The 27,757-nt window shown below is 38.0% G+C and overlaps 1 protein-coding gene across 1 annotated transcript; it reads right to left on the bottom strand.

The window, feature by feature from the left end:
* Window positions 1-580: 580 nt before the first annotated feature.
* LOC127801807 (uncharacterized) lies at window positions 581-27,428 on the bottom strand. The gene is made up of 10 exons (XM_052337225.1): window positions 27,026-27,428; window positions 26,452-26,526; window positions 26,171-26,224; window positions 25,861-25,939; window positions 25,616-25,743; window positions 13,107-13,190; window positions 12,352-12,435; window positions 7,192-7,343; window positions 6,645-6,792; window positions 581-1,296 (listed from the first exon to the last, which is right to left on the bottom strand). Exons 1-10 carry the CDS (start codon window positions 27,395-27,397, stop codon window positions 961-963), a joined length of 1,512 nt encoding a protein of 503 aa, XP_052193185.1. The 5' UTR covers window positions 27,398-27,428; the 3' UTR covers window positions 581-960.
* Window positions 27,429-27,757: the final 329 nt, after the last annotated feature.

The following is a 27,757-nucleotide window of genomic DNA, read 5'->3' as shown; positions in this document are numbered from 1 at the left end:
TTTTAATTTTTAATTTATTTTGAATTTTTTATTTTGATAATCTATTTTTAAAAAATTAAAAAATATTCTTTTTGTTATTTTAAAAAATTATTTTTCAAAATAAAAAAATTAAAAATTACGTTTTCTTTAAAATTTTAAAAATAATTTTTTAATAATATTTTATTTAATAAATTTTATTATTTAATAAATTAAAAATATTTAATGTTAATATATTCTTAAAAAAATATATACATTTTAAAGTTAATAAATTTTATATTTTATTTCATTATAATAATAAAATATAAATAAATAAATATATTTTGAGTTTAAAATTTATTTTATATAAAAACACTTAAAATAATTTTTTTTTAATTTTTTATAATTTTTTTTATTTTTAAAAATATATTTTAAAAACAACAAAAAAAACACGTTTTTATTATTTTAAAAAATTAAAAATTAAAAATAACTTAAAAATAATAAAAAGAACGCAACCTTAAAATTTAAAAACAACTCAACTCAACTCATTTGCAACCATAGTTATCAACAACTAGCTTGAGTAATAATCCTTTTTTTTTTGGGTCCAAATTTGGGTAGACTGAGAAGAACTAATACAATTCAACACTTGGATTTACTTAAATCTCACAAACAAGACTTGTAGCCAAAGGGAAAAAATAAAAAACAAAAAGCGTCAAGTTGATCTTGTTCCTGTATAATTTACAGCCATGGGAAAAGAAGCAAAGAGCTGTGACCCATTTTGAGAAGATTGGAGTAGCAGATGGCCATTCTTTGGCCCATAAACTCTTCTTCATTATAGATAGTGTGATCTCTTGATGTGAATTGAGGAGCAGATGAGAACTAGAACACCTGCAAAAACTTTCCCATCAAGTATCAACTGTTGCCACCGATTGAGTTGAAATCTGGAGCTTGCTTCATGCTGATAAACTCATCCTGTTTCATCAGTAACTGCATTTGGAGAATTCTTCAGCTTTTTACCTCAATCTCAACACACTCCGCATTGTCAGACTCCTTCAGACAAGCATCTGTTTTCACCTTTATCTTAACCGGATTCCCGAGCTTTGACTTATCTTCCATCCTTGCTATTTCAAGAGCCCTTTCACATACCAAAAAACCCTGACCATCCCAGGACTCCAGGATGACGCCGGAGCCAAGGCAAACTTCCCCCTGATAGAAGGCTGCAAACTGCCCGGCTGCCAGGCCTTGATCATCTTCAGATAACTGGACAACTGCAACTTCGTGACCATCTTCGTCAAGTTGCATTCTCAAGCTGCAGTCGTAGAAACCAGGGCCATGTCGAACCTAAAAGGAATCGTCAACAGATTTGCTTTAGTAGAAGTGTATACAAGAGAGTGATTAAATTGAATTAGTGGGCTGCCGAGAGCATCACAACCAGTCACAACAATATCCAGCCATGGAGGATCATCACAAGGTAAATGCTAAAACATTTCTAAAAAATCATTGAAAATAAAACTATGCCAAGCAATTCCAAGGCACTAACTGATGCGGAACGCAAAAACCAAAACACAAGAGTAATCCCAATTACTCAAATCAATAGCAATATTCAAAATCCATCTTTAATTATAATTTCAAGGACTATTTATAGACTACTCTAACTAGGATTCATTATTCCAGTCGAATTAGGATTGGAAACCTAATCCCAATCTAATCAGGATTCCACTGAAGGAAATAAAAAGAAACAAAAAATAAAATAAAATATTAAAGCAATACTAATTTCAACTTCTAGGCTGTCATGTACCAGCTACGTGGGGACCTTGTATAGGGAGGACTATAGACAATGGGTAGTTGTACTCAGGAACTTACAGCAGTAAGGGGTTGTACTCTGGTAGTTAGAGCAGCAAGGGCTTATACCAGGGAGATAGCTTATTTGATTGTATTCCCCAGAACATGGGGGCGGTTAGCGGCACATGGGTGGTTGGATCAGCATATATACAAGCTGTCCACACCCAATTGGGATATCATATACCAGAATCCTGATATTTTCTCAGAATTTATCTCTCTTCTCTTCTCCCTCCATTCTATATTCTTCTAATTTCCCCCTAAGCTTCTCTAATTCTCCCTCCTTCTCTAGCACCCTCACTGAATCGGTGAGAGACTTGGTCAGATCCTTTGGGAGCTGACATTTTGGTATTAGAGCAATGCTCTTGGGCAGTGTTCTTTTCATCATAGTATTTTTTGATGACATTCTTGTATACAACCCCTCTTTTGCCAAGCATCTAGACTACCTAAAAACCACTTTTGAGGTCTTTAGATTCAACAAATTGTATGTTAAGGAGTCAAAGTGTGCATTTGCACAGAGACAAGTGGAGTATTTAGGGCACATCATCTCAAATGCAGGGGTAAGCACCGATCCAAGCGAGGTGGCAGCCATGGTTGCTTGGCCTAGGCCTACCAATGTTAAGGACCTTAGGGGTTTCTTGGGGTTAACTGGCTACTACCGAAGGTTTGTAAAGGATTATGGAGTAATTATCCGTCCTCTCACTGAGTTGTTGAAAAAGGAAGAGTTCAAATGGGATTCTAAGGCAGAGGAAGCATTTGAACAACTCAAGAAGACAGTGAGTGAAGTGCCAACCCTAGGGTTACCAGACTACAACAAACCTTTCATTTTGGAAACAGATGCTAGTGCTAATGGGATTGGGGCTATCTTGGTGTAGAAGGGCAGACCCTTAGCATTCCTCAGTCAGGCTTTAGCCCCTCGACATCTAGGTTTGAATATATATAAGAAGGAGCTGTTGGTAGTGTTGATGACGGTGGATAAATGGAGACATTATTTGGAAAGGAGCCAATTTGTGATTAAAACGGACCATGAGAGTCTAAAATCTTTGTTACAACAAAATTTACATACACAGTTGCAAAGGAAGGGAATGGCCTAGCTTATGGGCCTAGATTATGTTATACAGTATAGAGAGGGAAGGGAGAATATAGTTGTCGATGCACTGTTAAGATGTTATGAAGAAGGAAGCTCGGCTACTATCACATCTATTGTTCCGGATTGGTATCAAGATGTGACATCAAGCTATGAAATGGAGAGTACTAAGGAGTTACTTGAGAAGTTGGTGGTGGACCACTCGAGTAAGCCCAGGTATACCCTTACTAATGGCTTAATTAGATATCAAGGAAAATTGGTAATAAGGAGTGATGATCAACTAAGGAGCATACTGGAGGCATTACATGAGTCTCCCATAGGGGGGTATTCGGCATAGTGAATACCTACTATAAGGTCAGACAACTTTTTCATTGGCTGGGATTAAAAAAGTTTGTGACGGGGTTTGTGTTGAGCTGTGATGTTTGTAAAAGATGCAAATTTGAAACAGTAGCCATTCAAATTTGTTACAACCATTGGCTATTCCAGGGCAGCCATGGGAAAGCATCTCCGTGGACTTGATTGAAGGACTACCCAAGTTCGAAGGAGGGATTGCATAATGGTGGTGGTAGACCAATTCACAAAGTATGCCCATTTTCTCAGCCTAACCCATCCCTACACTACTCAAGAAGTGGCTAGGCGCTTCTTAGACCAGGTGGTGAAGTTCCATGGTACACCTCAAGCAATAGTGTCTAATAGGGACAAAATTTTTACATGTCTGGTATGGAAAAAGTTGATGAAATTATTGGGGGTCAAATTGCACATGTCCACCACATATTATCCAGAATCTAATTGTCAAACAGAGAGAGTGAACCAATGTTTGGAGACCTACCTGTGTTGCACCTACTTCCTACAGCCTAAGACTTGGCACAAATGGCCAGCTCTGGCTCAGTGGTGATACAACTCCAACCACCACAGTTCTATAAAGATGTCTCCCTTTGAGGCTCTTTATGGTTACAAGCCACCCCTAAACAATTCAACTACGATGGCAACCTTAGACACTTATCTGCATCAGAGACAACAAACCTTGCAATTGTTGAAGACTGAATTGGCTACATCTAAGAACCGAATAAAGCAATTTGTAAACAAGAGGAGGAATGAAAGGGACTTTTAGGTTGGGGGTGAAGTATACTTAAAGCTCAACCTAGGCCACCTCATTTTGAAATTGAGCCCTAGGTTCTATGGTCCTTTTCCAATTACTGCTAGAATTGGAAATGTTGCTTACCGACTTCAACTACCTAAAGACTCCAAAATTCATCCGGTATTTCATGTCTGTCTCCTTGAGAATTCGTGGGGACATAGCCAATGAGTTCTTCCTTGCCCACTCTTCCTAATGCAGACAATAGTACCATGGAACCAACAACTATAGTGGACCAACGAGTCATGTATAAACAAGGCGCCCCTATCACTCAAGTCCTTATCTGATGGCCTAACCTTCATCCAACCAATAACATATGGGAATACCTTCCAGATTTACTCAAGCAATTTCCTCAAGCTACCAACATTTTCTGCATTTCTTGAGGATAAGAAATTTGTGAAGGGGAGGGCAATTGTCATGTACCAGCTATGTAGGGGAGGTACCTTGTATAGGGAGGACTATAGACAATGAGTAGTTGTACTCAAGAATTTATAGCAGTGAGGGGTTGTACTCTGGTAGTTACAACAGTAAGGGCTTATACCTAGGGAGATAGCTTATTTGATTGTATTCCCTAGAATGTGGGGGGAGTTAGCAACACATGGGCGGTTGGATCAGCATGTATACAAGCTGTCCACGCCCAATTGGGATATGAAATACCAGAATCCTGATATTATCTCAGAATTTCTCTCTCTCTTCTCTTCTCCCTCCATTCTATATTCTTCTAATTTCCCCCTAAGCTTCTCTAATTCTCCCTCCTTCTCTAGTACCCACACCAAATCGGTGAGGGACTCGGTTAGATCCTTTGGGAGTTGACATAGGCCTAAAATATTGTTTCCCAAAATATTTGCTCCTTTGATTTTCATCGTTATCCCCCAATTGAAAAGAACTCGACTCTTATGAGTTGGACTGTGAGTACCACCCCAAGAGCTTGGGATATAGAACTTGAAAATACTCTTTAGTAATCCAAGTATTATCGAATTCAGGTTAATCTTTTCATTTGACAAGGAATCGTCAATAACCACCACAATAAGAAGCTAGTATCTCATTGTCAAGCACAACATTAATCACATCCTTTTGCTGCAGAAGGTGTGGGACATGAGGAACCTAGTGGCATGCAGGAACACTAGCACGCAAGAGAGGATGGTTAAATATACCTCATTAAGGAGTTAACTCTTCCAAATTGGAAACGAGAGCAATATTCATATTATCAGGTAAGTCAAGTAAATAAGCATTAGATCCAAGTTTTCGGATGATAGGAAATGGGCCACTAGCTAGAGCATGCAATTTCTTGAAAGAGTGTTTAGGGAAGCACTTGGGGAAAATATGAACCATGACATAATCACCTTCGTTAAATTCTCTAGTCCTACTATGTACATTGGCAGCAAGTTTATAGTCAACATTACTCATTACAATTTTCCTTTTAATCTTAGCATGTGGGTCATGGATGTGTTGGGAAAAATTTTCAGTGAACTCAGAAATTTGGGCATCTAGGGGTAAGGGTACAAGATCAATAGGGGTGTGAGGAGGCGATGATGGTGATTCCCAATGAGATCGCGACAGGGAGTTGCAATGGTAGGGGCCCTCCAACCTTGGCTTTGACACCAACTAGTTGTGATGAAAGCTGTAGGTGATGGCTTTGATGGCTAAGAACTGATGAAGGTTAGGATGCTTGCTGTTGGTGCTTGGCAAAGATGGTTGTTGTGGTGGCTTGATGGATTGTTGGTGAAGATGGTTAATTTTAGAAAATCCCTTACCAAATTCAGGATTTTTTACTCTGATACCAATTGATGTAGCACCCAAAAACCAAAACACAAGAGTAATCTTGATTACTCAAATCAACATCAATATTCAATTTCAATCATCAAAATCTACCTTTAATTACAGTCTCAAAGACTATTTATAGACTACTCTAACTAGGATTTGTTAATCTAATTAGGATTGGAAACATAATCACAATCTAATTAGGATTTTACTAAAGGAAATAAAAAAAAATAGGAAACAAATTAAGAATTGGAAACAAAAACGAAATAAAATATCTATAGAATACAAATCCTTATTTCTATGCCTAAAAACATTGTTTCCCAAAATATTTGCTCCTTCAATCTTCATCACTAACCTTCCAAGGGAAATATGAAAAATAGACATCCTACAAACCCACACATCACCTAAAGGTGGTATTGGCATTGAATTGAATATCGACACAATCAAGGTCACAGTTAAAAACATGAATGAGAAGAAATCAACATGTTTACAACAGAAAACAGGAGCTGATTTCGCTTCATATAGAACAGCATAAGATGGTCAAGGAATATTTATTTCATTCTCCCTTCTTTGTTATTGTTTTCTCATAAGAGTCAACCAATTTCAGGAAGATTATTCACTTTTATATCAATCCTTCAGGGAGATGCCATGTGTGCAGGGTTGTGATTGAATCCAATGAGCTTGTGAAAATTTTCCGTTACAGATAATATATTCGATTTGCTCAAGGCCAAGTATTTTCTTTGTTTAGGCAGAGCATTATATAGTCAAAAATGAGTGGAAGGCCCTTCAGACGCTAGAACCCCCTTTCCTACCTTATCCAGAGAGAGAGAGAGAGAGAGAGAGAAAGGGAGAGAGAGAGAGAGAGACCTTGCATTGAAGTAAGTTAGTTTGGGCAGGAGATGAACTGAGCCATTTCAGGGATCCAACACGAAATAAGCGCCTCCTTTTATCATAAGAGAAATAATTCCTTGATACAAAGATGACATTGTTTTTAACATCCTTTTGAACAACATACCTGCAAAAGATGCAGCAGTACTTGTCAAATTAGCTGTTTGGTTTGATTACCTGCAAAATGTGAAATCAAGAAACTGTCGTGGATCCTAATCAACAAAGAAAGTTTATTGTGTTTAAGACAAAAAAACATTTTGAAATTTAGATCAGCACTGTGGAAATGCTTACTAATTTAGCACTCAAAAGTTCTGCACAACAATGCACGTCACCAGTACAACTATTAACACCCACAAATTTCCAAAATAATAATTTCATAAAAGGTTTAGTTGACCCAAAACTACAGGTTGTTTGCGAACAACCAAAATCCAACATCATTTCAGACTACATATAAAATCAAAACAAAAAAGAGAAAGTAACTTTTTACCACTATTAAATAACATAGCAAAAGGACACAAGATAATACCAGGGCCCTCCAGGGAGTCGCAAGCCTTGGCGTTGGCCAATTGTATAGAACCAAAAGCCCCGATGTCTCCCTAGGAAATCTCCTGTCTCGGCTTCCAATATGACCCCTTCCATCTCCCCAATGTGCCTTGCAACAAATTCACTAAACCTTATCTGTCATTAAAAAAAAAAAACAGTTTTGAGGAACAAAAAGGGGCACAAGTTACAGCTCATTAAGCAAGACAATGCCACAAAAACCATCAGTGGTTACATCAATGTATTTTTTCAACAATATTACCTGAATTATAAAGGTTACCAGGTCCTAGATTCACAGCTGCTGTGGCTGTGTATGCTCCATGAATCAATACTGAAGTGAGAGCTTCTATGAAGAAAAAAGAAGGAAACTGGAAGAGAACTGAAATTGAGATTTGCTGAAAATGATTCTTGACATTAGAAACAAAAAATCAGTTGAGTATTTATAGACTGTGAACTCAACTGATTCTGTTAGGGATACAACTAACCTTGACAGCTGTACAAAGACAATTGGACAAGTCCTAACTGACAAGACAAATAGAATACTCTCTACGTTCCCCCTCAAGTTATACTTTGGAACTTGTGCAGATTGAGAGTCTTCTGTTGAGTGAACTAGAGAATTATTCTTGAATCATCCTTCTTAGGAGTCTGTTGTAGTTTATCTTGAACAACACTGTTATGAGACAATGTTAGGCGAAGTCTATTACACAAAAAGAGAAACCTGTCTCTAGGCAAACCTTTGGTGAGAATATCAGCTGTTTGATATTGTGTGGGAATATATCTAATCTCCATCTCACCATTTTCAACTTTCTCTCTCAACAAAATGAACATCAATTTCAATATGTTTGATGCCTGAGTGGAAGACATGATTTTCACCAATAATTTTAGCTGCCATATTGTCACACCAAATGATAGAAATCTTAGAAAATGAATAGCCCAGTTCAGCAAATAGAAACTTTAGCCACAAAACTTCAGTAACTCCCAGTGCTAGAGCCCTATATTTGGCTTCTCCAACTGACCTGGCAACCACTGATAGTTTCTTGGAACTCCAAACTATGATTATTACCAAGATAGACACACAACCCACTTGTGGATTTGCGTATTACTGTACATCTAACATGATCTGCATTTGTATAAACCTCAATAGACAGATCAGAGGAAGGAGTGAACAATAAACCTAATCCAATAGTCCCCTTTAAGTATCTGAGCAACCTTTTGCAGGCCAACCAATGATGTTGTTTAGGAGAATATAAAAACAGATTGAGTTTATTCACCACAAAAGCCATGTTAGGCCAGGTGCAAGTCAAATATTGTAGGGAGCCAATAATAGTTTTATATAGAGGGATCTGAAAACACTTCACCATCAGTTAGAGGAGTTCGTAGATTAACTAGTGTAGAACATGACTTGCAGTCTTGCATACTAGCCTTTTTCAACAAATCAACAGTATATTTGGACTGAGTAAGATAGAGACCTTTGCTATCCCTGATAGCCCAAAGTTTTGAGAGCAAAATGAGTGTCCAAATCATGAATAAAAGACTAAAGAGCCTTAAAATATGAACCAGTGATAAGAATATCATCAACATATACAAGAATGAACAGAACAGAATGAATAGACTTCCTAATGAAAAGAGAGGTATCAAAAACTGCTCTTGCAAAGCTGTCCAAAGCTTTATGTACTAAGCACGAGGGGCTTGTTTAAGACTATATAGAGACTTCTTTAGTTGACAGACATAAGAAAGAGACTCTGAGCTAACAAAACCTTCAGGTTGGGACATGTAGACTAATTCAGTCAAATCTCCATTAAGAAAGGCATTGTTCACATCAACCTATTGAATATCACAGCCAAAAGTCACAACTAATGAAAGGAGAACCTATATAGGAGGTGCCTTAACCACTTGATTGAATGTTTCAGTATAGTCTATACCAGGATTTTTGATCAAAACCCTTAGCCACTAACTGAGCCTTATATTTCAGAACTAACTCATCTAGGTTATACTTAACACGAAACGCCCACTTGCAGCCAACCAAATTCACATCAAGAGAAAAAGGAACGAGCTCCCATACGCAATTCCGTTGCAAGGAATTAAATTCTTCTTGCATAGCCTTAACCCACCTAGGATCCAAGAGAGCATCACTAACTGAGCTAGGTTCTATAGTACTCACTAGAGCATGAGGTGAAGAGGTTAGAAGTTGTTTAGATTGGAACAAGTGATCATAGGATGAACAGAAAGAAGAGGATGCCGCTGAGGTTGCTTAGGTTGTGACCTAGATAACGTTGGTAATAAAGGAGAACTTTGTGGCTGCACAGTAGGTATCCAGACTAAAGGGGCAGAAGATTGTATTACTTGAGGATTAGAAGAAGAAAAGGAATGAAGAAATGAACTGAGAAGACTGTAAGAAGAAGAAACAGACTGTGAAGAAGATGGAAATAGGGTAGGAAAATGAAAATCGGAAGGATTAAACTGAACATGTCTGGAAACATAGACTTGACCTGTGGAATGTAAACATCTATACCCAGCTTGCACATGACTATATCTAATGAAAACACATTTGGTGCAATGAAAAGAAAACTTGTGTTTGTTGTAGGGTCTAAGGTAAGGAAAACAAGCAAACCAAACCAAAGGGTTGAAGGGATAGATAATTGAGTTGTTTGTGATAAAGAAGTTCAAAAGGAGAGGTAAATTTGAGAGGAGAAGCTAGTAAAAGGTTAATTGTATAAACAGTTGTTTGAAAAGCTTCTGCCCATAATGGCATATGAGCATGAGCTAATAGTGTAAGAACCATTTCAGCAATATCCCTATGCTTCCTCTCTCAGCAATCCCATTTTGCTGATGAGTATGAAAACAAGTCAAATGAGGTTGAATGCCATGACAATTAAGATATGGCAAGAAGGCTACAAATTCCCCTCCATTATCAAATTGTGGAGCCTTTATTTTGGAGTGAGATTGTAATTCAACAAATTTGAGTAAGGCAATGAAAGTAGAAAGAGCATAAGACTTTAGTTTCAATGGATATAGCCATGTATAGTTGGTATAAGCATCTACAAAGATGATATAGTATCTATAGCCTTCAATAGACACAGGTAGGAGTTGGACCCCAGATATCTGAATAAACTAATTCTAAAGGTTTCTTGGCTATAATTACACAATTAGTAAAAGGATGCTGATGCAGTTTGCCAAGTTTTGCATGATTTACAACAAAAAGAGAGAGAGAGCAAGGAATATGAATTTTATTCAAGACCATTTTCAGTACAGAAAAAGAAAGGATGTCCCAATTTGGCATGCCACTGATCACACACAGTTTTATTTGTTATTGTGTTTTTATTCAGAGGTGTGGCATGACAAGATAGGGATTGCAAAGATGACATTTTAGACTAAGTAGATTTACGGCATTCAGACAGAGGAGACAAAGAAGCTGAAGCAAAAACAAAACTGGATGCGGATGCCAATTGAGAGTCCATCTTTAAGTAGCCCTCAGAGTAGTACAATTCCTTTGTCCTTGTCCTTAATCACACAGGAATCAGAATAAAATTCAGGTATCACATTATTGTCTTTTGTACGATGAGAAACACTTATAAGGTTTTCGTCGTGTAAGGAACATGAAGCACGTTAGATAAAGAAAGAATAGAAACAGGTTTGGTTTGAGTACAAAGTTGACTAAGGCCAACATTTGAAATGGATAGTTTCTTACCGTTGTCAACTGCAACTTTATCAAGGCCTTGATAAGCAGAGTGAAAAGTGAGGTTATGAAGATTGGAAGTAATGTGGTTAATGTGGTTTGTTGCTCCAAAGTCAACAAACCAAGAAGGATCACTACAAGTTGCTGAAGTATATTGATTATCCAAAGAATTGTTATAGTGAGAACCTTGAATAGAACCAGTCTCACTTAGAAATACTTCCCTACGATCACTAAGGCTATAGGATAAGCTCAATCAGATTGAGATAATCCTCCTCTGCCAGAATTTTGACTGGGAAAACATTGAAAATTTCTGTCAAACCTATGGTAACATTTGTCAGTAAAATGACCTTGTCTCCCGCACAATAGACGATATATTTTTCCAGTGTTAGATCTGCCTTGACCTCTACTTCCTCTGTTAGAAAAACCTCCTCTAATAGTAATAGGACCCCTGCCATTCTTTGACCAGTGAGATGCAACATTTGCATTGATCAGAGTTATGCCTCAAAATTTAGGGATGAAGATGAAGAAGAATTCTTAACAAATAACCTTTGTTCATGCATCAACGGTAAGTATTGAACCATCTCTAGGTTAATATCATCCATTTGATAGGTAATTAGACTAACAATAGTTTCATAATCATTATCAATCCACTCAAAATAGCCAATAAAAGACTTATCACTAATTGGTTCACCAATTGCAGCAAGAGCATGTCCTATTGTTTTAGTCTTCAAGACATAGTCATTTACAGATAGAGAATCTTTCTTGATAGATCTTAATTGTGGTTTTAACTAAAAAGATTTGGCAATAGTTTGCAAAGAATATAAGATCTCAAGAACATCCCAAAACTCTGCTGAGCATTCACAATGAATTGCCTAGGCTAGAACTTCTTTGTCAATTGCAGAGAAAAGCCACCTAGGAGTAACTGATTTGATTTGAGCCAGGCTAGATAATCTTCATTTACTTTCTGTGCATTAGGATCATCAGAATCTGGATCTTGTAGATATTTGACTGGAGGTTTTTCTGATTTGTTGATAAAGGAGATCAAATTGAATGCCCTAATTGTCACCAAGATCTGAGCTTTCCAAAACAGATAGTCATTACTATCTAGTTTGATTGGACTGTAATTGAAAGCTCTCGCTATGGAGGAGAAATCATATTGCAAGGCAAGAAAAGGAGCAGGATCGACTTTGAGAAGAATGTGACTCTCTGTGATTTGCATGAGTATTTATAGACTGTGAAGTTAACTAATTCTTCTAGGGATAAAACTAACCTTGACAGCTGTACAAAGACAAATAGACAAGTCCAAACTAACAAACTTAACTAAACTATAACTATACTTAACAGAACGGCCGCTAATATTCCTTTGGATAGGATATATATAACTACTACTCTCTACAAATACTATCATAGGCATAAATGCATAGAAGTTCTACATTCAGAAAAGTTTATTAATCCAAAGTGAATGCACACCTTTCCAAGAAAGCATATTCCTTGTGAATCCTTTCTATCCTTGTTAGGCAAATCAAATTCTTTTGCAAGCTTCCGGACTTCATCCTGCAGATTATTTAGCAAAGAAAAGAAGAATTAAAAGAAAGATAAATGTCCCAGTTCTTCTTGGATCCATCATCCAAAAGAAAAACTATCTCAAAGGAATTGCAATTTGCTTTTGACAAAATGATAAAATCTATGCATCAGTACCTTTCTACTTTTGCGGTGCAATATCAAATCAATATTTCCTCTACTGCATCTATATTTATTCATATTAGTTCTCTTATCACACACCAGATTGTTTCTCAATGCCTCCTATGTACATAGTTCTAAATCTTTCACGTTCTGCTTGGAGGAGCCACAACCACATGCATTGCATGGGTGCCTATTTTAGTTTTACATACAGAATGTCAATACAAAACTCATAATTAATAAGAACAATTATAAAGATCAAGGTTAGGTAGCTGTAAGAACCCACAAAAATCGTGACATATCCATGCACTAAACCAAATGGCTGGAAATTGGCATGAATTATTCTCATTAAAGTAATCCGATACAAACGAGAATACAACATAACACTTGGACAATATATGTAAAACATTGTGCTCTTTTCTTTCCATTACAACATAGTGGCATTTCTAACTGTTTAAGAACTACAGATATGGTGGGAAAATACACACAGAAATCAGATATATTGTGAGATTCCTGCATATACCATAAAAATACTCCTCACTAACCTTTGTGATACAACCAAGAGGAAAAATGAGTTTCTTAAGTTGGGACTGTGAGAGATGTGAAAGGAAGTATGTTTGATCCTTGACCTGAAAATCAATAAGACCAAAGGCATAATTAAATAGATGACGTGCAAGAAAAATAGGCCTCATAATCCCCTACAGTACATTATACAAATCAAAATAGCACAACAAAGGTACATGCAAAATCTTCCATCTAACCTCATATGAAGTGAACTAAGTATTATAAATTTGTAAGAATAAAGGAATAGACTGTTATAAATTACTCACCGCACCCATAGTTATTAAAGGCGCGCCTAGGCGCGAGGCGCCTTAAGGCGCCAGTTTGGCGCCTCGCCTGGGCTGAGGCGAGGCGGTTTCAGCAAGGCACTCGCCTTGCAAGGTGAGGCGAGAGGCGCGCCTCATGAAACCCGCGCCTGCATCCTGCCTGCATCCTTTCTTCCTCTCCTCTCCAGCATCCCCTCTTCTCAGTTTCAATATGTATACATCCATATTTTCTTTTATTTATATTTTATCTTCCATTTACTTTAATACATAAATGTAAATAAGAAAGTACCCCCCATTTGGATTCAATAAAAATATCTAAAAAATCAAAATCCATAACAATAAGAAAATAGAATTTTGATTTTAGTACAAACTCAAGATTTAGCGATTTTACCACCCCAAAATACATACCTACTATTTCTTGAAAAATCCATTAAAAATCATTTTAACAACAATGAATATTAACTATCAAAATACCGGGAGATAGTTTTTCAAAATGAAAACATTTTCTTATATGTCTCCTTATAATGCCCTAATCTTCCAGACTTAGAAAAAATGTGCTAATCTTCCAGACCTAGAAAAATAGCATTTTTCAAAATGAAAGCATTTTCTTGATGGTGGACTTGTAGTGTTTATTGATTGTGGAGAATACTAAAACTATTCCAAAATGTCCTCCATCAATAAAACAAGAGATTGGAGAGTACATGCAAAAGAAGAAAAATAACAGGGAATCAGGGATGAGCAAAATATGGCACCGTAAGATGATGATTTTCAATTTGGTGAAGGGTATGATGATGATGATGATTAAAATTTCTTTATTGATTGTGGACTTGTAGTGTTTATATATTTGTTTAGAACTTTGCACGATGATTGGTACTTGTTTGAGTTTGAGACTTTAAGTTTGAACTTTGATGATGTTTATAGTTTAGAAATTGCATGATAAATGAATTAACTTTGATGTTGTTAGTTTAGAATTTGAAGATAATGAAACATTAATGATATGCATGTGTTATTATTGATAATTTGATAGTTTTTTATGATTTTACAAGATTTTGAGTTTTTTTTCTAAAAGGCGCGCCTCGCTTCGCAAAGGCGCGCCTCGCCTCGTGCACCTCGTGCCTCAGGCTCCAGGACCCTTTGCGCCTTGCGCCTTTCAGAACTATGACCGCACCAATCACAATACGTGCACAATAACAAAAAGTTAAGAATCGACAGAATTAAAAAAAAAAAAACAAAACAAAAAATCTAACCGCAATACTTTGCACACTGATTTACCCTGGTTCATGCCATAGAAATGACACTACATCCAGCAACTCCACCAAGAGAACAATTCACTAAGAAATCCAGAAATATGTATAAGAATCACTCGCCTTCTCTTACACTCGAGTACAATCCTCACAAAAAGACTCCAAGAACTATACTGATCACAACTCTCTCTTTTCTCACTGCACTCGACTAAGAGAATGAAATGATAGAATGATTGATGATCATAACAGGTCCAGTTGCCCTCCTATTTATAAACTAAAAGGGCGGACCTTCCTAGGGGAAATAACCGACTATTACAAAGTCTAAATTATCCCTAATATTTACAGTTAATTACAGATGTATCTTGCACTCTAATTGCCAATCCGATCATCGTCATAGTCTCCTCAAATTTCTTCTAAACTTCCAGCATACTTACTCGCACTCTAATTGCCATCCGATCATATCATCATAGTCTCCTCAAATTTCTTCCAAACTTCCAGCATACTTACTCAGGCAAAACATCAACATAGACATTACATGTTCTGCGGATGTATATGTCCAAATGAAAAGCACTAAAAAAAATGAAGAATACCAAAGCAGTCGAGAACCAGATAATATACCGGATAGAAGTATGGAAATGCATGGGAGAAGAGGGCTTTTTTTGGCTAATGAAATTATTTAATGTGATCCTTAACTTTAATCAAAAGGGATGTAGGATGAGTAGAGGAAGAGCATTTTAGTGTCTATTTTCAAGAATAAAGAAGATGGTCAAAGTCGTGGAAATTATAGAGCAATCAAGCTAATAACCCACATTATGAACCTTTGGGAGAGAGTGATTGAGCAAAGATAAAGAATAGAAACCAAGATGTTGGAAAACCAATTTGGTTTCATGCTTGGTAGGTCAAAAACGGAAGCTATATATTTGTAATACAACAAGTGGAAATGTTTGGAGATAAAAAAAAAGATTTACATATGGTGTTTATAGATCTAAAAAAAGGTTATGGCGAAGTTCCTAAAAAAGTCTTGTGGAGAGTTCTAGAGGATCAAGCAGTTTGATATGGTTATATACAATTTATTAATAAATGTATCATAGAAAAGAAACATGTTTTAAAAACATGTAGAGTGTGTTTGATAGGCATGGAAAATGAGGGTGGAATTCGAATTCCATCTAAATTCCAAGAAATTCTATCAAACAACTTTTTAATTCCATGGAATTCGAATTCCATCTTAGTTCAAAAAGTGCAAATTTTCCTTGAAATCAAGGAATTGGAATTCCTAGGGGTTGGGGTGAGAATTGGAATTCCATCCTTATTTTCCACCTCTATCAAACGCACCTGTAGAGGAGATACAGGAGTGTTTTCCAATTACAAATGGGATTACACCAAGGATATGTATTAAACCCTTGCCTATTTGCACTAGTAATGGATGAACTCACTAAATATATCTAGGAAGAGGTATCATAATATATGCTATTTGCATATGAACTTGTGTTGGTGGATGAGACAAGAGAATACTATCATGACCTAGGGTTTTGATGGGAAATTAGAAGAATCTAAGGGAGAATTAGACAGAAATGAAGGGAGAACAACAAGAATAGCGGGAGAACAGAGAAGATCGAGAGGGAAACAAAGAATTGAGAGGGAAATTAGAGAGAGAATTTGAGAGAGAAATTCAATTTATCATTCCACGATATGACTAATTCTCTAGGTTACAACATATTTATAGGCTTTCTACGTAAAGAACAAATTAGCAAAGCAGTATGGTACAGCCACTAAGTAATACATGTAATATCCTATGCCTAATCTATCCTTGGGGTCATGACAAACCCCCTCCTCAAGAGGTTTCTAGTTCCCAAGAAACTACAATAACTGAGCTGTTGTTTCTTCATCCAATTCCCGTCTTCACTATCTGGTTTAGTCTTTGCCTTTTCTTGTTCTTTTCTCTGACTTTCCTTTTCTTTTGCTTTTCCTTTTCTTTTTCCCCAACAATAACAATACTACGATTTATTGCAACACCAAGTCCAGCCATCCACCTATTCCATATTGCAATTGAAAATAGTTCTAATTGACCTGTCATTCCTTTAACCATATCATTTCCAATTGTAGAAATGAATTCAAACTTCTCTACAAGCTAAAATATGATTTGACGCTATAGCTCTCCAATTGGAATATGAATAACTAGGACAACAAGAGTCTTGTTCCCAACTACATCTTTTACTTCCTAATTGCTGGTGTACACCAAAGGCTCACTTTCTGCAGAGTTTTCCTCTAGCGGAACCTCAATAACCTCTTTAGCAATTACCAATCCTTTCTTGTCATCCTGAATTGCCTAATCCAATTCAAGTTTTTCCTCATTCCTTGCAACTACCATTCATATTCTTAGGACCTCATCAGCCTCATACCTCTCATCAGCTACATGAACGCTATCTTCCTTGCAATCCTCCTCTTCCAATGCTACTTCATTAGCTTCTTGCAGTACTTGATTTGCAGCTTTAGAAGTACCGTCAATCTGCTAGCTACTCATCAAATAATTTTTAGGCTACTACCCATGCTTTCTGTATATCGCTTCTAAAGCAAGCCCAGTAGCCTTGCTTTCTAAGCATCCTACTTAATGGTGGCAGGCCGCATCATGTTGATAGTTGATCGTAGTTTGTCTTTAAGGCCACTGATGAAATTGGAAACGAAATACCTCTTCATTAAGGCATGTTGCGAAGTCAACATCAAGGATCTTAATTCTTCAAACTGGTCCTGATACTCCATCATTGATCTGACTTGTTTTAGTTTATGAAATTCGTCAATTGCACGGTCATTGACTTCTCTCCAGACCAGTCACTTCGATCCTCCACAAACTCAGTCCAATTAACCTCAATTTTAGTCAAAACACTGACCCAATACCTCTAATAGGATCCTCACAAGAAATTGATAAAATCTCACAATCAACGTTAAGAATCTCCGATTCTTAACTCCGATTCCAAGCTAAGAACAAAAAAGAAAACAATATAGGCCTACTCGAGAGGGCCTTCTCTCCCAAAACTTCTTCAAAATTCTCTAGCTACTTCTCTCTCCTTTTTCACATGTTTTTATACCTCCTCGGCTCTCCTCCCCACTCTGTTGCAACCATGTGGGTTGTTATTCTCCCCCAACCGAATTTGACCCTTTTGCCCTCGTGTCCTATTCCTTGGCTGCCCCCTGCCTTTGGTAAAACTTACAAATCAAGGGCTCTAACATTACTCCCGCCCACAAGATTCACCTTGTCCTCAAGGTGAAACAAAGAAAATTGATGCAGTAACAGATTATACAGTTCCCAAGTGGCCAACGGGGGGGCGGTGGAACCACTTCCATTGAATAAGAACGTCGAGGCTCCTCAAGTTATTTCCCATGCCTGACTTTACCCCCAATAGGAATTCTGGTTTTAGCTCTACAGTTAGCTGGTCAGGGATAGTGGTGGCCTCTTGCCCTGCTCCTTCAGCCTTTCGAAGCTAGAAAATGCGAATTACGGGATGAATTGCACCAAAGGGTGGTAGAGACCACTTGTACGCCAGCCTCCCAATCCTTTCCTCCACCTCGTTGACAATCTCCACCTTGTCGTGAACAATAAGTTTCCCCTCTAGGTTGAGAATCTGGTCAACCTCAACAACCACGGCCATCAAATGGCATCTCTTTTTAACTTTGGAGAAGAGATGGTCTCGTTCATAAACTATAGGTAGTGTATCTGGAGAGTCTATAGGCACCATAATCATGATCCACACCTTCAAGTTTCTTAGAGCAGTAACCAATCCTCCATAGATAACTTTCATGTCCATAACATTTCTGACAGATGACCCGTTTCTCCCCATTCTAGTCAGATATGATTTAATCACCACTCATTTTCAGGGCTGATAGTCTGCAGTGAAATCTTTAGGGGCTACTTTGCCATAGACTCTAAACTAGGAACTCAACAACCAGTACAGTGGTTGTCCCACCTGTGTTGACCATTGTTCTAGCTAGTTAGATCCTCGTTCTGTTTCAGCAACAGGAATTTTGTGCATGCATACTTGCAGTGGCACATTCCAGGTTGCATTAGGGTCATTAGATTCTTGACAGACAAGAGGCTCATTTTGTGCTCTTTCTTCATAGCACTCGTTCGTAGTAGGTTTTTGATTTACAGCAATTCCCATTCCAATCACTACATCCCTGGTTATTGATACAACTTCGCAGCACCTTGACTTTGTCAATTGTTTCATGGCTTGCCAATTCTCAACCTCATTATGAAGTGCACCCAAATCCCCCATCATTATTTAAGATCTTTGGGTCTGCACCATTGGGCTCCACAACATAATGCAAATTGAGCCTTTGACTTCTAGAAACATGCTACCATTCCACCATCATGACCTGCTTGGACGAGGCACCCACCCCTTCATGATGGTGAGAATACATGGGGGGGCCCTCCATTATTAACCAACCCCATGTGCAATCTCTGAGAAACCGAGCTAAGAATCAAACCAGCTTCCCAAACAACATGGACCGTTGATGGCGCCCCAATCATCGGTAAGATGCTCTCCTTGGATGTCTGCAGATCAGCAGTCCTTAGCATTTTAAACGGACCAATCATCGGCTACCCTTCTACCTCGCTAGTGAACTCCCCAACACCATCGTTGTTGGCAGCCATTTTGCCTCGCGACACCATGTTCTACTCAACCGCCAATCCCCCTTCAATATGCCAAGGGACCCTACAACGTGCACAGTGGACAACAACAAAGACTCTGCCCGAAAACTGAAGTCTCTTAGTGCTCATTACTACTGATATAGCGGGCATTCCCTTTTCAAGCGCAAACTAAGCTTGCGCTTCATGTTCATCTTTTAGGGCAAATGACACGGTCAGAACATCTCTTTCAAACAAAAAGCCTCCAAAGCTAACAACTCCACATCCAACATCTAATACAACATGGGTTCGTTTTCCCCAGGCAATATTAGGGACAGCCTTGTTTAAAGCCTTGTAGTCCACGTAAATTCGCCACCCACCATCCTTCCCTTTTACCTTCATCGTCTATGGAGGAGAGCCTACCAAGGAATTCAACGACAATTCCACCATCTCACCCTCCTTAATCGTGTCCCCCGGCTCGTCCGACTTCTCCACCGTGCCTTCCTGCGTGGATCCTAAGTGATTCCTCAACAACCCCTTTAGCTCTTCCCAGCTTCTCACTCTCCGTCTCCGTTGCTCTCACTGGAACCATGAAAGTACAGCACCCTCCAAATATAGTGTTGTTGTGTCCATCTTCTCCTCGTCAGTCAGCCCATTCACCGCAAAGTACCTATCGGCTCGGAATATCCAGCCGTCAGGATCTTCGCCTTTAAAGAGGGGCATCTCCAGCCATCACCCTCGAATCTCAGGCCGCCAACCCCTTGCTTCAGCTCACCGCACTCCTATTTCTAACGTCACCTCGGAATCCTAAATGAATTCTAAAGGCTGGTCTCCCAACTCCTCCTTGTTCTTCCTCTCCCGTTCCTGTTCTTCCCACCTCGTTCTCATCCAAGCAAACTGTTCTAGCAAGCTCACTACATTCTTCTCCACCACTTGAACCTCACCCCTCAAGGCATCAACTCCCCATTGCATGCCTTTCATCCTCCTTTCCAATTCACCTACTCAGTCTGTCAGGTTCACCATTAGGATCGATGAGGCTCTGATACCAAATTGATAGGATCCTCACAAGAAATTGATAAAATCTCACAATCAACATTAAGAATCTCCGATTCCAAGCTAATAATAGAAAAGAAAACAATATAGGCCTATTCGAGAGGGCCTTCTCTCCCAAAAAACTTCTTTAGAATTCTCTAGCTACTTCTCTCTCCTTTTTCACCTGTTTTTATACCTCCTCGGCTCCTCCTCAGTCCGTTGCAACCATGTGGGTTGTTATTCTCCCCCAACCGAATTTGACCCTTCTTCCCTCGTGTCCTATTCCTTGGTTGCCCCTGCCTCTGGTAAAACTTACGAATCAAGAGCTCTAACAACCTCCTAGCAAGCTGAATCAACAATTTGTCCATTCAATCTAGCTTCTGCTTGAAGTTAAAGCAACTTTTCTCCCATGACTACACACTATTTTCCCAAGTTTTCTCAGTTCCTCTAGTCAATGCCATTTCCACAGTTCGTCTACTTCAAATTATCGTTTCTGATCACTACAAGGGATCGCCTATCAGAAAATGTGTCAGTTCTCAAATCCACCTCAATTCGTTGCTTCACGTTTAGCAAACCTAATATGCTAATTGATCAATTCTGGTTTTCTCATAGGTATCGCCTCCGATCATAGTCGAAGGTCGGCTAGCTTCGCTTAGCCTTCACACTTCGAACAAGAATTGCCAGAATTATCAGAAGAATCATTGGCATGTTCCGCCTTTCAGAATCACGACAGCCAAGGACTAATCGGCTCTGCTTCAACTCACATAAATTCAGTGCCTCTAATCTGCAACTGACATGCCAATTAGAGCCGACAATCGTGATGGATTAGCAACCTCCAAATCTGCTCGCGATCGCTACGGATTCAAGATTGCTCAAACTCTTATTGCGATTGTTGTGATTCAACAATCGCCCTCAAGCCTACTTCCACTTCGCGCCTTCCTTCTCGCCGGAATCTCAGTTGCAATCGTTGTGATTCAACAATCGCCCCAAAACCTACGTCCACTGCGCGCCTTCCTTACTCGTTGAAATCTCAATTCAACAGCTGAGGACCACCGGCTCTAATGTAGCTTCTTGAGTTCACCTAGATCGTCGAAAATCGCTGCTTCAAATTCCGAACCTAACTACCAAGGATTGTCGTAATCACCACCGAGGATTGATCAGCTCTGATACCAAACGTCACAACCTAGGGTTTTCCTAGGGTTTAAAAGGAGAACAGAGAATTGAGAGGGAAATTAGAGAGAGAAATTCAGTTTATCATTTCACAATATGACTAATTCTCTAGTTTACAACCTATTTATAGGCTTTCTAAGTAAAGGTACAAACCAGCAAAGCAGTAAGGTACAACCATTAACTAATACATGTAATATCCTATGCCTAATCTACCCTTGGGGTCATCACAAATACATGAATGCTAAACTTGAAATATGGAGAAACACTTTAGACTAAAGAATTTTTAGAGTGAAAACCGAATATATGGAATGCAAGTTCAGTAAAAATGTAAATGTAGATGATGTTATGGTAAAAATGTGAGATCAAGTCATACCAAGAAAAGATCAATCCAAATATCTTGGATCAATCATCCAAAAAGATGAAGAGGTTAATGATGATATTACCAACAAAAGTAAGACGGGATAGTTAAAATGAAAAAGTACATCGGGCCTTTTATGTGATAGTAAGATTCCATTACAGCTAAAAAAAATGTTACAAAACAACTAGGACAAACATGTGCAAAATAAAGCACTAACAGAGAGGACCAACTTGGAGAAGAGGAAGCTAAGATGGATATGCAGCCATACCAAAAAAGAAAAAATTAAAAATAAGATTATTTATAATAACGTCAGAGTGGTTCTTAATAAAAATAAGATACATGAAACACGATTAAGGTGGTTTGGTCATGTGAAAAAATGACCAATTGAGTCTTCTAAAAGGGAGTGAATAAAATGGAATAAATAGTTAGCAAAAGAGGCTGAGGAAGACAAAGAAAAACTTGTGGAAGACAGTATTAGTTATAAATGCCTTGGAAAATATAAGACCATGGATAGAAATCACTAGAAAGCCCGAATTCATGTAGTTGACCCCAAATAGTGGGAAAAAGGCTTGGTATGTGGTTGATGTAAACAAATAGTTTCTAAAGAAGGAAGAGTTTCTACGGGGTAAAAGGGGGTCAATATAGTTTACTAAGTTACATTTAGACTAAAAGGACATGGTGTTAACATAAATGTCTATATTTCATAAAAAAAAAAAAAAAGGTACTCCAATAAATTCCATGTTCAAAGACATGGTTTTAATTGGCAAGACCAGACATTCTAGAAGGGCACAGAAATAAAGCATAGGTAGAACCCAACTCATGTCGGTAAGGCTTTGCAAACATTCTAGAAGGACACAAAGATGATGGCTGTTGGTGGAAGAAAAGAATAACAGAAAATGAAAGTCGTAATGGAACTCTAGTCTAGTAGTGGTCATCAAGTTAGTAAAAAATAAGGTGAACCGCTGTTTTTAGGTGCAAAAGGGCATTTTCACAAAAGTCAGCATGTATAGCCAGCAAATGTGAAGGATAAACAAGAAGGGTACACTACAAAAGCATGGCCCTCTCTCCTAGTTAAGCATTATCTGTGCTTAGGCGTTAGCATGATCCATAAGAAAAATTTTCAGTAGGCCAGTAGGACCGAGCCATGCCACTAAAATTTGACTTTCATAGTCAGGAAGCATCAATATGCTGCGGATCAAGATAATGACCGAAATAGCAACTTAAGTTTTAGGTGCTATCTTCTCACCCTTTTCCCCCTATACTATCAACATACCTGGTAATTTTCTGCCCACTAAGCCACTATTGCTTAAGCAACATACATTGTATGTGTAAGTTGACACATAAAACATGACTCCAACAGGTCACATTGCAGTAGGCATAGGAAGCCCATTTATTGTTGGCTATAGCGCCCCCCCCCCCCCCCCCCCCCTCCCCCAAGTACTTGATATTATGCTTTATTGAATATAGGAACTGAGTGGAGAATTTATGTTATGAGAAAGTGAAACCAGGTAATCTTGTCCAGTTGTTCTGGGAGACACATTCCTCAAAAGAGGCAAGTATTAAAGGGCTGTCTACCCTAGAACTAGAGTGGCATAAATGTAGCATAAGTGCTCATAAAGTGGAACATAATGGAGGGAAGCAACAATGAGGTTACTCCTTTGTAAGTGGAAGGTGACAAGTTCGAATTGTGGAAACAAATTCTTTGCGAGAGAGAGAGAGAGGCAGGGGGGAAGATTTGTGTACAAATATAACCCTCCCCCAACCCCTGAAAAGTGGGAAGCCTCGTGTTCCGGGGACACCATTTTTCCTTCTCTACACCTAGACAAGTTTTATTGGTTCAAGATGATAATGTTAAGGCGACTGAATGAAAAGAACATAAAAGAGCAGTAAAAAGTGAACCAAACATATTTATTTAAGCAATGGGTAACCATGGTTTGGGACAAGAACAAGATGGTGGTATCAACTTGTTTGAAATGCTTCAGTGACAAACAACAAACAAGAATGATTGCACCAGTTAGTAAAGAGGATTCAACAAAGGGTGAGTGCCCAAACATCAAACCCATCTGATTCTCATGACTAAGAACACAGGGATTCATCTGAATTTCAAATTTCTAGGTACTTTAGTTGTAATTTTATCAGATAAGTACATAAATTATTACACAGATTTTTATGCACAGAATGAGAGTTTTATACTACAGATAATCTGAGGAAGTAGTCAAATTGGAAGTAATAATTGCTAGTTGTTTAAAACGTAATGGGAGCCAGTAGATCATTTACTACTTCATTGTATAGTTGCTCACGATGTTTCAAGCTTTTTCATTTCCTTTTTTTGGTATACAATGGAATTTTAATACTCATGGGGTTAGAATATCCCAATTAGGAGGCACAGAGAGTTTTGGAACTATATTCCTTTTTCTCTATGGTGGTACATTTGGAAATAGAGAAACAGGAATGCTGTTGAGAGGTTGAGAGAGAGAATTTTTGCCTCAAGGGACCCATTCTTGTTTCTTTGTTTTTGTGGGTTGAGTTTGTACCTCTCTTTTGAATCTGTTCTAAAGTTTCTTGACAAGTTCTCTTCGTGATTTTCTCTCAAGCTTTCTTGTCAGTGTTGGCCCCATGAGATTACTTAGTGTTTCTTTACATACCCTAAAAAAAATTATACAGTCTTACATTTTTTTTTCACATTTTTATTAAGCTCAAATCGAAGTTAATCATGTAAGGAACATATCCTATACCCTATCTGAAAGTGTCAAGTGCCCAACATAAGTACTTAACCAATCAGAAGACTCTCAAGTAAAATAGATTATAAGAAGTAGGAGGAACTGATTATAGGAAAATGAAAATTAAGAAAACAAACACAAGTAGAAGAAATTGGTTGATATTATGCTGAGGACTATCAAGGAGTAGGTTTATGCCAGTTCAGAGTTTCATTGTTAAGAAACAATGTAGTCTTTAGAAGTGAATGTGGTGGAAGATATATGTGAAACCAGGAAGAAAGACTAGGGGGAAGATGAGGTTTTTTTATAAGAAAATGCATAAAACAAGAATTTGTCAAAATAATAGCAAGAATCAAGGATTTGGTACAGATGGTGGTTCAAAGCTTGGTTCTTGATGAGATGGGCAGCACCAGTGAAGAAGAGATGAAAATATACACAAAACTATGGAGAACAAAAACATGGTAGATGTAGTCCATCATTTCTCTGTATGCTGATGATAGAGGTAAGAATTTGTGCAAGGGGTTATGGTAGATAAGAGAATAAGAAACATGTAACAAGATAAGGCATCCTCCAAAAGGGAGGGGAGAAAGATACATGCAAAACCGTTATATATGTAAAACCATTTCAAAAGAAGAATGGTGGACCATGATTCTTTGTCTTTCTTTTTGGTCAAGATACAAGGAAGAGTTTGTGCAAGGGATTATTATGGACTAGAGAAAAATAACCATGCTATCTATTTTGATATATGAACTTAGTCCAATGGGGGGAGGCATTGGTTTAATTTACTGTCTGCTAACTTTTGGATGACAATATAATGTTCAATTAGAGAGGCATTGTGAAATGTAAAAACCTGATTGATGGTTAAGCATGCATAATTCTCAAGGTGGGTAAGCATACCTCCCCCCCCCCCCCCCCCAACCCCCCAAAACCAAAAAAATATAAGATAATAAAAACAGAAAAAAAAAATTATAGTTAAGAAGTTAATTTTCCAGGAAGTTCAGTGTTCTGGTTCATTCAGCAAAAGAAAGAAAAGAATAAACATTGAGATTGTTTAAAAAGAATACGGAAATGATATCTCACATAGGTACCAGATCTTTCGACAATTCTAGAATAGAGAGTTCATCCCTTTGTTCCACAAAGAAGTGAACAACTTTTGCATAATGTCCAGAAGCAACAAAGTCAAATTCCAACCCAGCAATGGCATCCAAGAATGCACCTGACAGAAAATTAAAAAAAAGTCCATCAATGAAAAAGGAAAAATAATGATAACATTAGAGGGAAATAAAGTAATACAGAAGATATATATAAATTCATAATGGCTGGAGTTATATACCAAACTTTATCCTTGTATTGCAGAGAATGTCTGGGTTAGGAGTACGCCCACACTGATACTCCTCAATAATGTAGGAAACCTGATACATGGACTCATAAGTTTGCCAACTTGACCAGTTATCAGATTCCCATACACAACAGCTTGCTAGCCTACCAAACCCTCTCCCCCAAAAGAATAAGAGATAAACACAACAAAAATAGAGAACAGATATGGAACAGAACGTAACTATAACTGCATATCCACATAATAAATAACAATTGGTTAACAGCAGGGGCAAAGCTAAAATGCAAAAAGTTGCACTTCTGCATACCACATTTTCCCAATATTCATCAGTCAGATGGACAACTTCCAGTGGCACATCAACCTGAAATTGTGGTACTGATTTAGTTGGGTGAATGAGTGGCCGATTGTGGGACAAAATAGACAATAAAAAATAAAATTTGTTCAGTGGGACAAAAAAAATTAAGTTGACTACCATATGAGTTGTTTATAATAAATTCAAAAGAAAACCATAATGATAGCAACAAAACAAGAGGTATATATCCCATCTGCTAAGAGACCCTGCTAGATTTGAGATTATCCGAGTGAAACCTGATTGCAAACGGCTTTTGCATACTTCAAATCCTCCTCCCATGGGCATTCGGACCAAAAGTTTTCAAAATCTTCCTATAAAAATAAATAAACAAAAAGAAACAGCCGAGATTAGAGGAGTATGCATAAAAAGTATGATTCTTCCAAAATGATCAGCTAAATAAACCAGTTGGCACTGGAGTATATGACGTTAATTAACATCAATACTCATAAGAAAAAAAGAGCCAACAAATTTGACCTGGAGAGTAGTGAGGCCTATTCGTTATGGGGACTCAATGCTCCGGGGGCAGGGTGTATGTTGAACCCCCGGAAATGCTCAAGTCAGAAGCAGCAATGAAAACCGTCCCCCGATAAATGCATCTATCCTTTTGGACAAAAATTAACTGAATCGTGCAAGAATTGCATTGCAATTTTTTTCACAAATTCTTGTTTAACCGCAGAGACAGATAGGATCCATAACTACTCCAGATTGTAATCACTTCGAATTTCCCCCACATTTTTCGAAGATAAAAGTAAGAAGAAGAAGAAGAATAGAACATTACCAATCACCATAGCTTCGACTCTGGTATATTACCTGGAACCAAATCTTGAGATAAAAGGCGGTGCAGGAATGGCCGGCGGTGTGGAGGAGGCGGAGAGCGACGCTGCTGTCGACGCCACCACTAAGAAGCACAGCGACCTTCAGAGGACGCTTATCGGGCATGGAACAACGAAGGTAGTGGTTTAGGTCGAACTCCTCCGCCACCTTCACAAGAGAGGCCGAAGGCGCGCATGGAGTGGAGGAGGAGAGGCGAAGACGGAGGAGAAGGTTCGCTCTGCAGTTGGAGGAGGGAGGGAGGAAGGGTTTGGAAAGGGAAAGATTTTGGAAAGATAAACGGGCATTAGCAAAAGGTGGGCGGAGGAGAGAGAGAACGGTCGCCATTGTTGTTCTGACATTCTTCGTCATCCCATCGGCCGTCCCCCCAATGGCCCGAGAAAATACGGAAATGCTATTTAAGTATAGAACTATTTTATACTTTAGGTGACCTTAGAATTAAAGGGAAAATTCCACTTTTCTAGGGTTATTGTCAAATATATTGGAGAAAATATAAAAAGTATCTTTTGAAGTTGGATTATAATTTATTTTATCGTTAATAAATTTACATTAAATATAAAAAAGTGATCAAAATATTTTATATTTAATTTTTTTTTATTTACGTTTATTTCTCTTCTCAAATCCCTTTTCTATTTTTCTCTTTAAATGATTGATGACAATCATAGTAATAGTAGCCATATCAATGACGAGTCTCTCGTTTTTTTTTTCTTT

This window comes from Diospyros lotus, chromosome 1 (assembly GCF_014633365.1).
Source record: "Diospyros lotus cultivar Yz01 chromosome 1, ASM1463336v1, whole genome shotgun sequence".
In the NCBI taxonomy this organism is placed as follows: Eukaryota; Viridiplantae; Streptophyta; class Magnoliopsida; order Ericales; family Ebenaceae; genus Diospyros; species Diospyros lotus.
The sequence above is the reverse complement of the archived record's forward strand: the minus strand, read 5'-3'. Positions and strand labels throughout refer to the sequence as shown.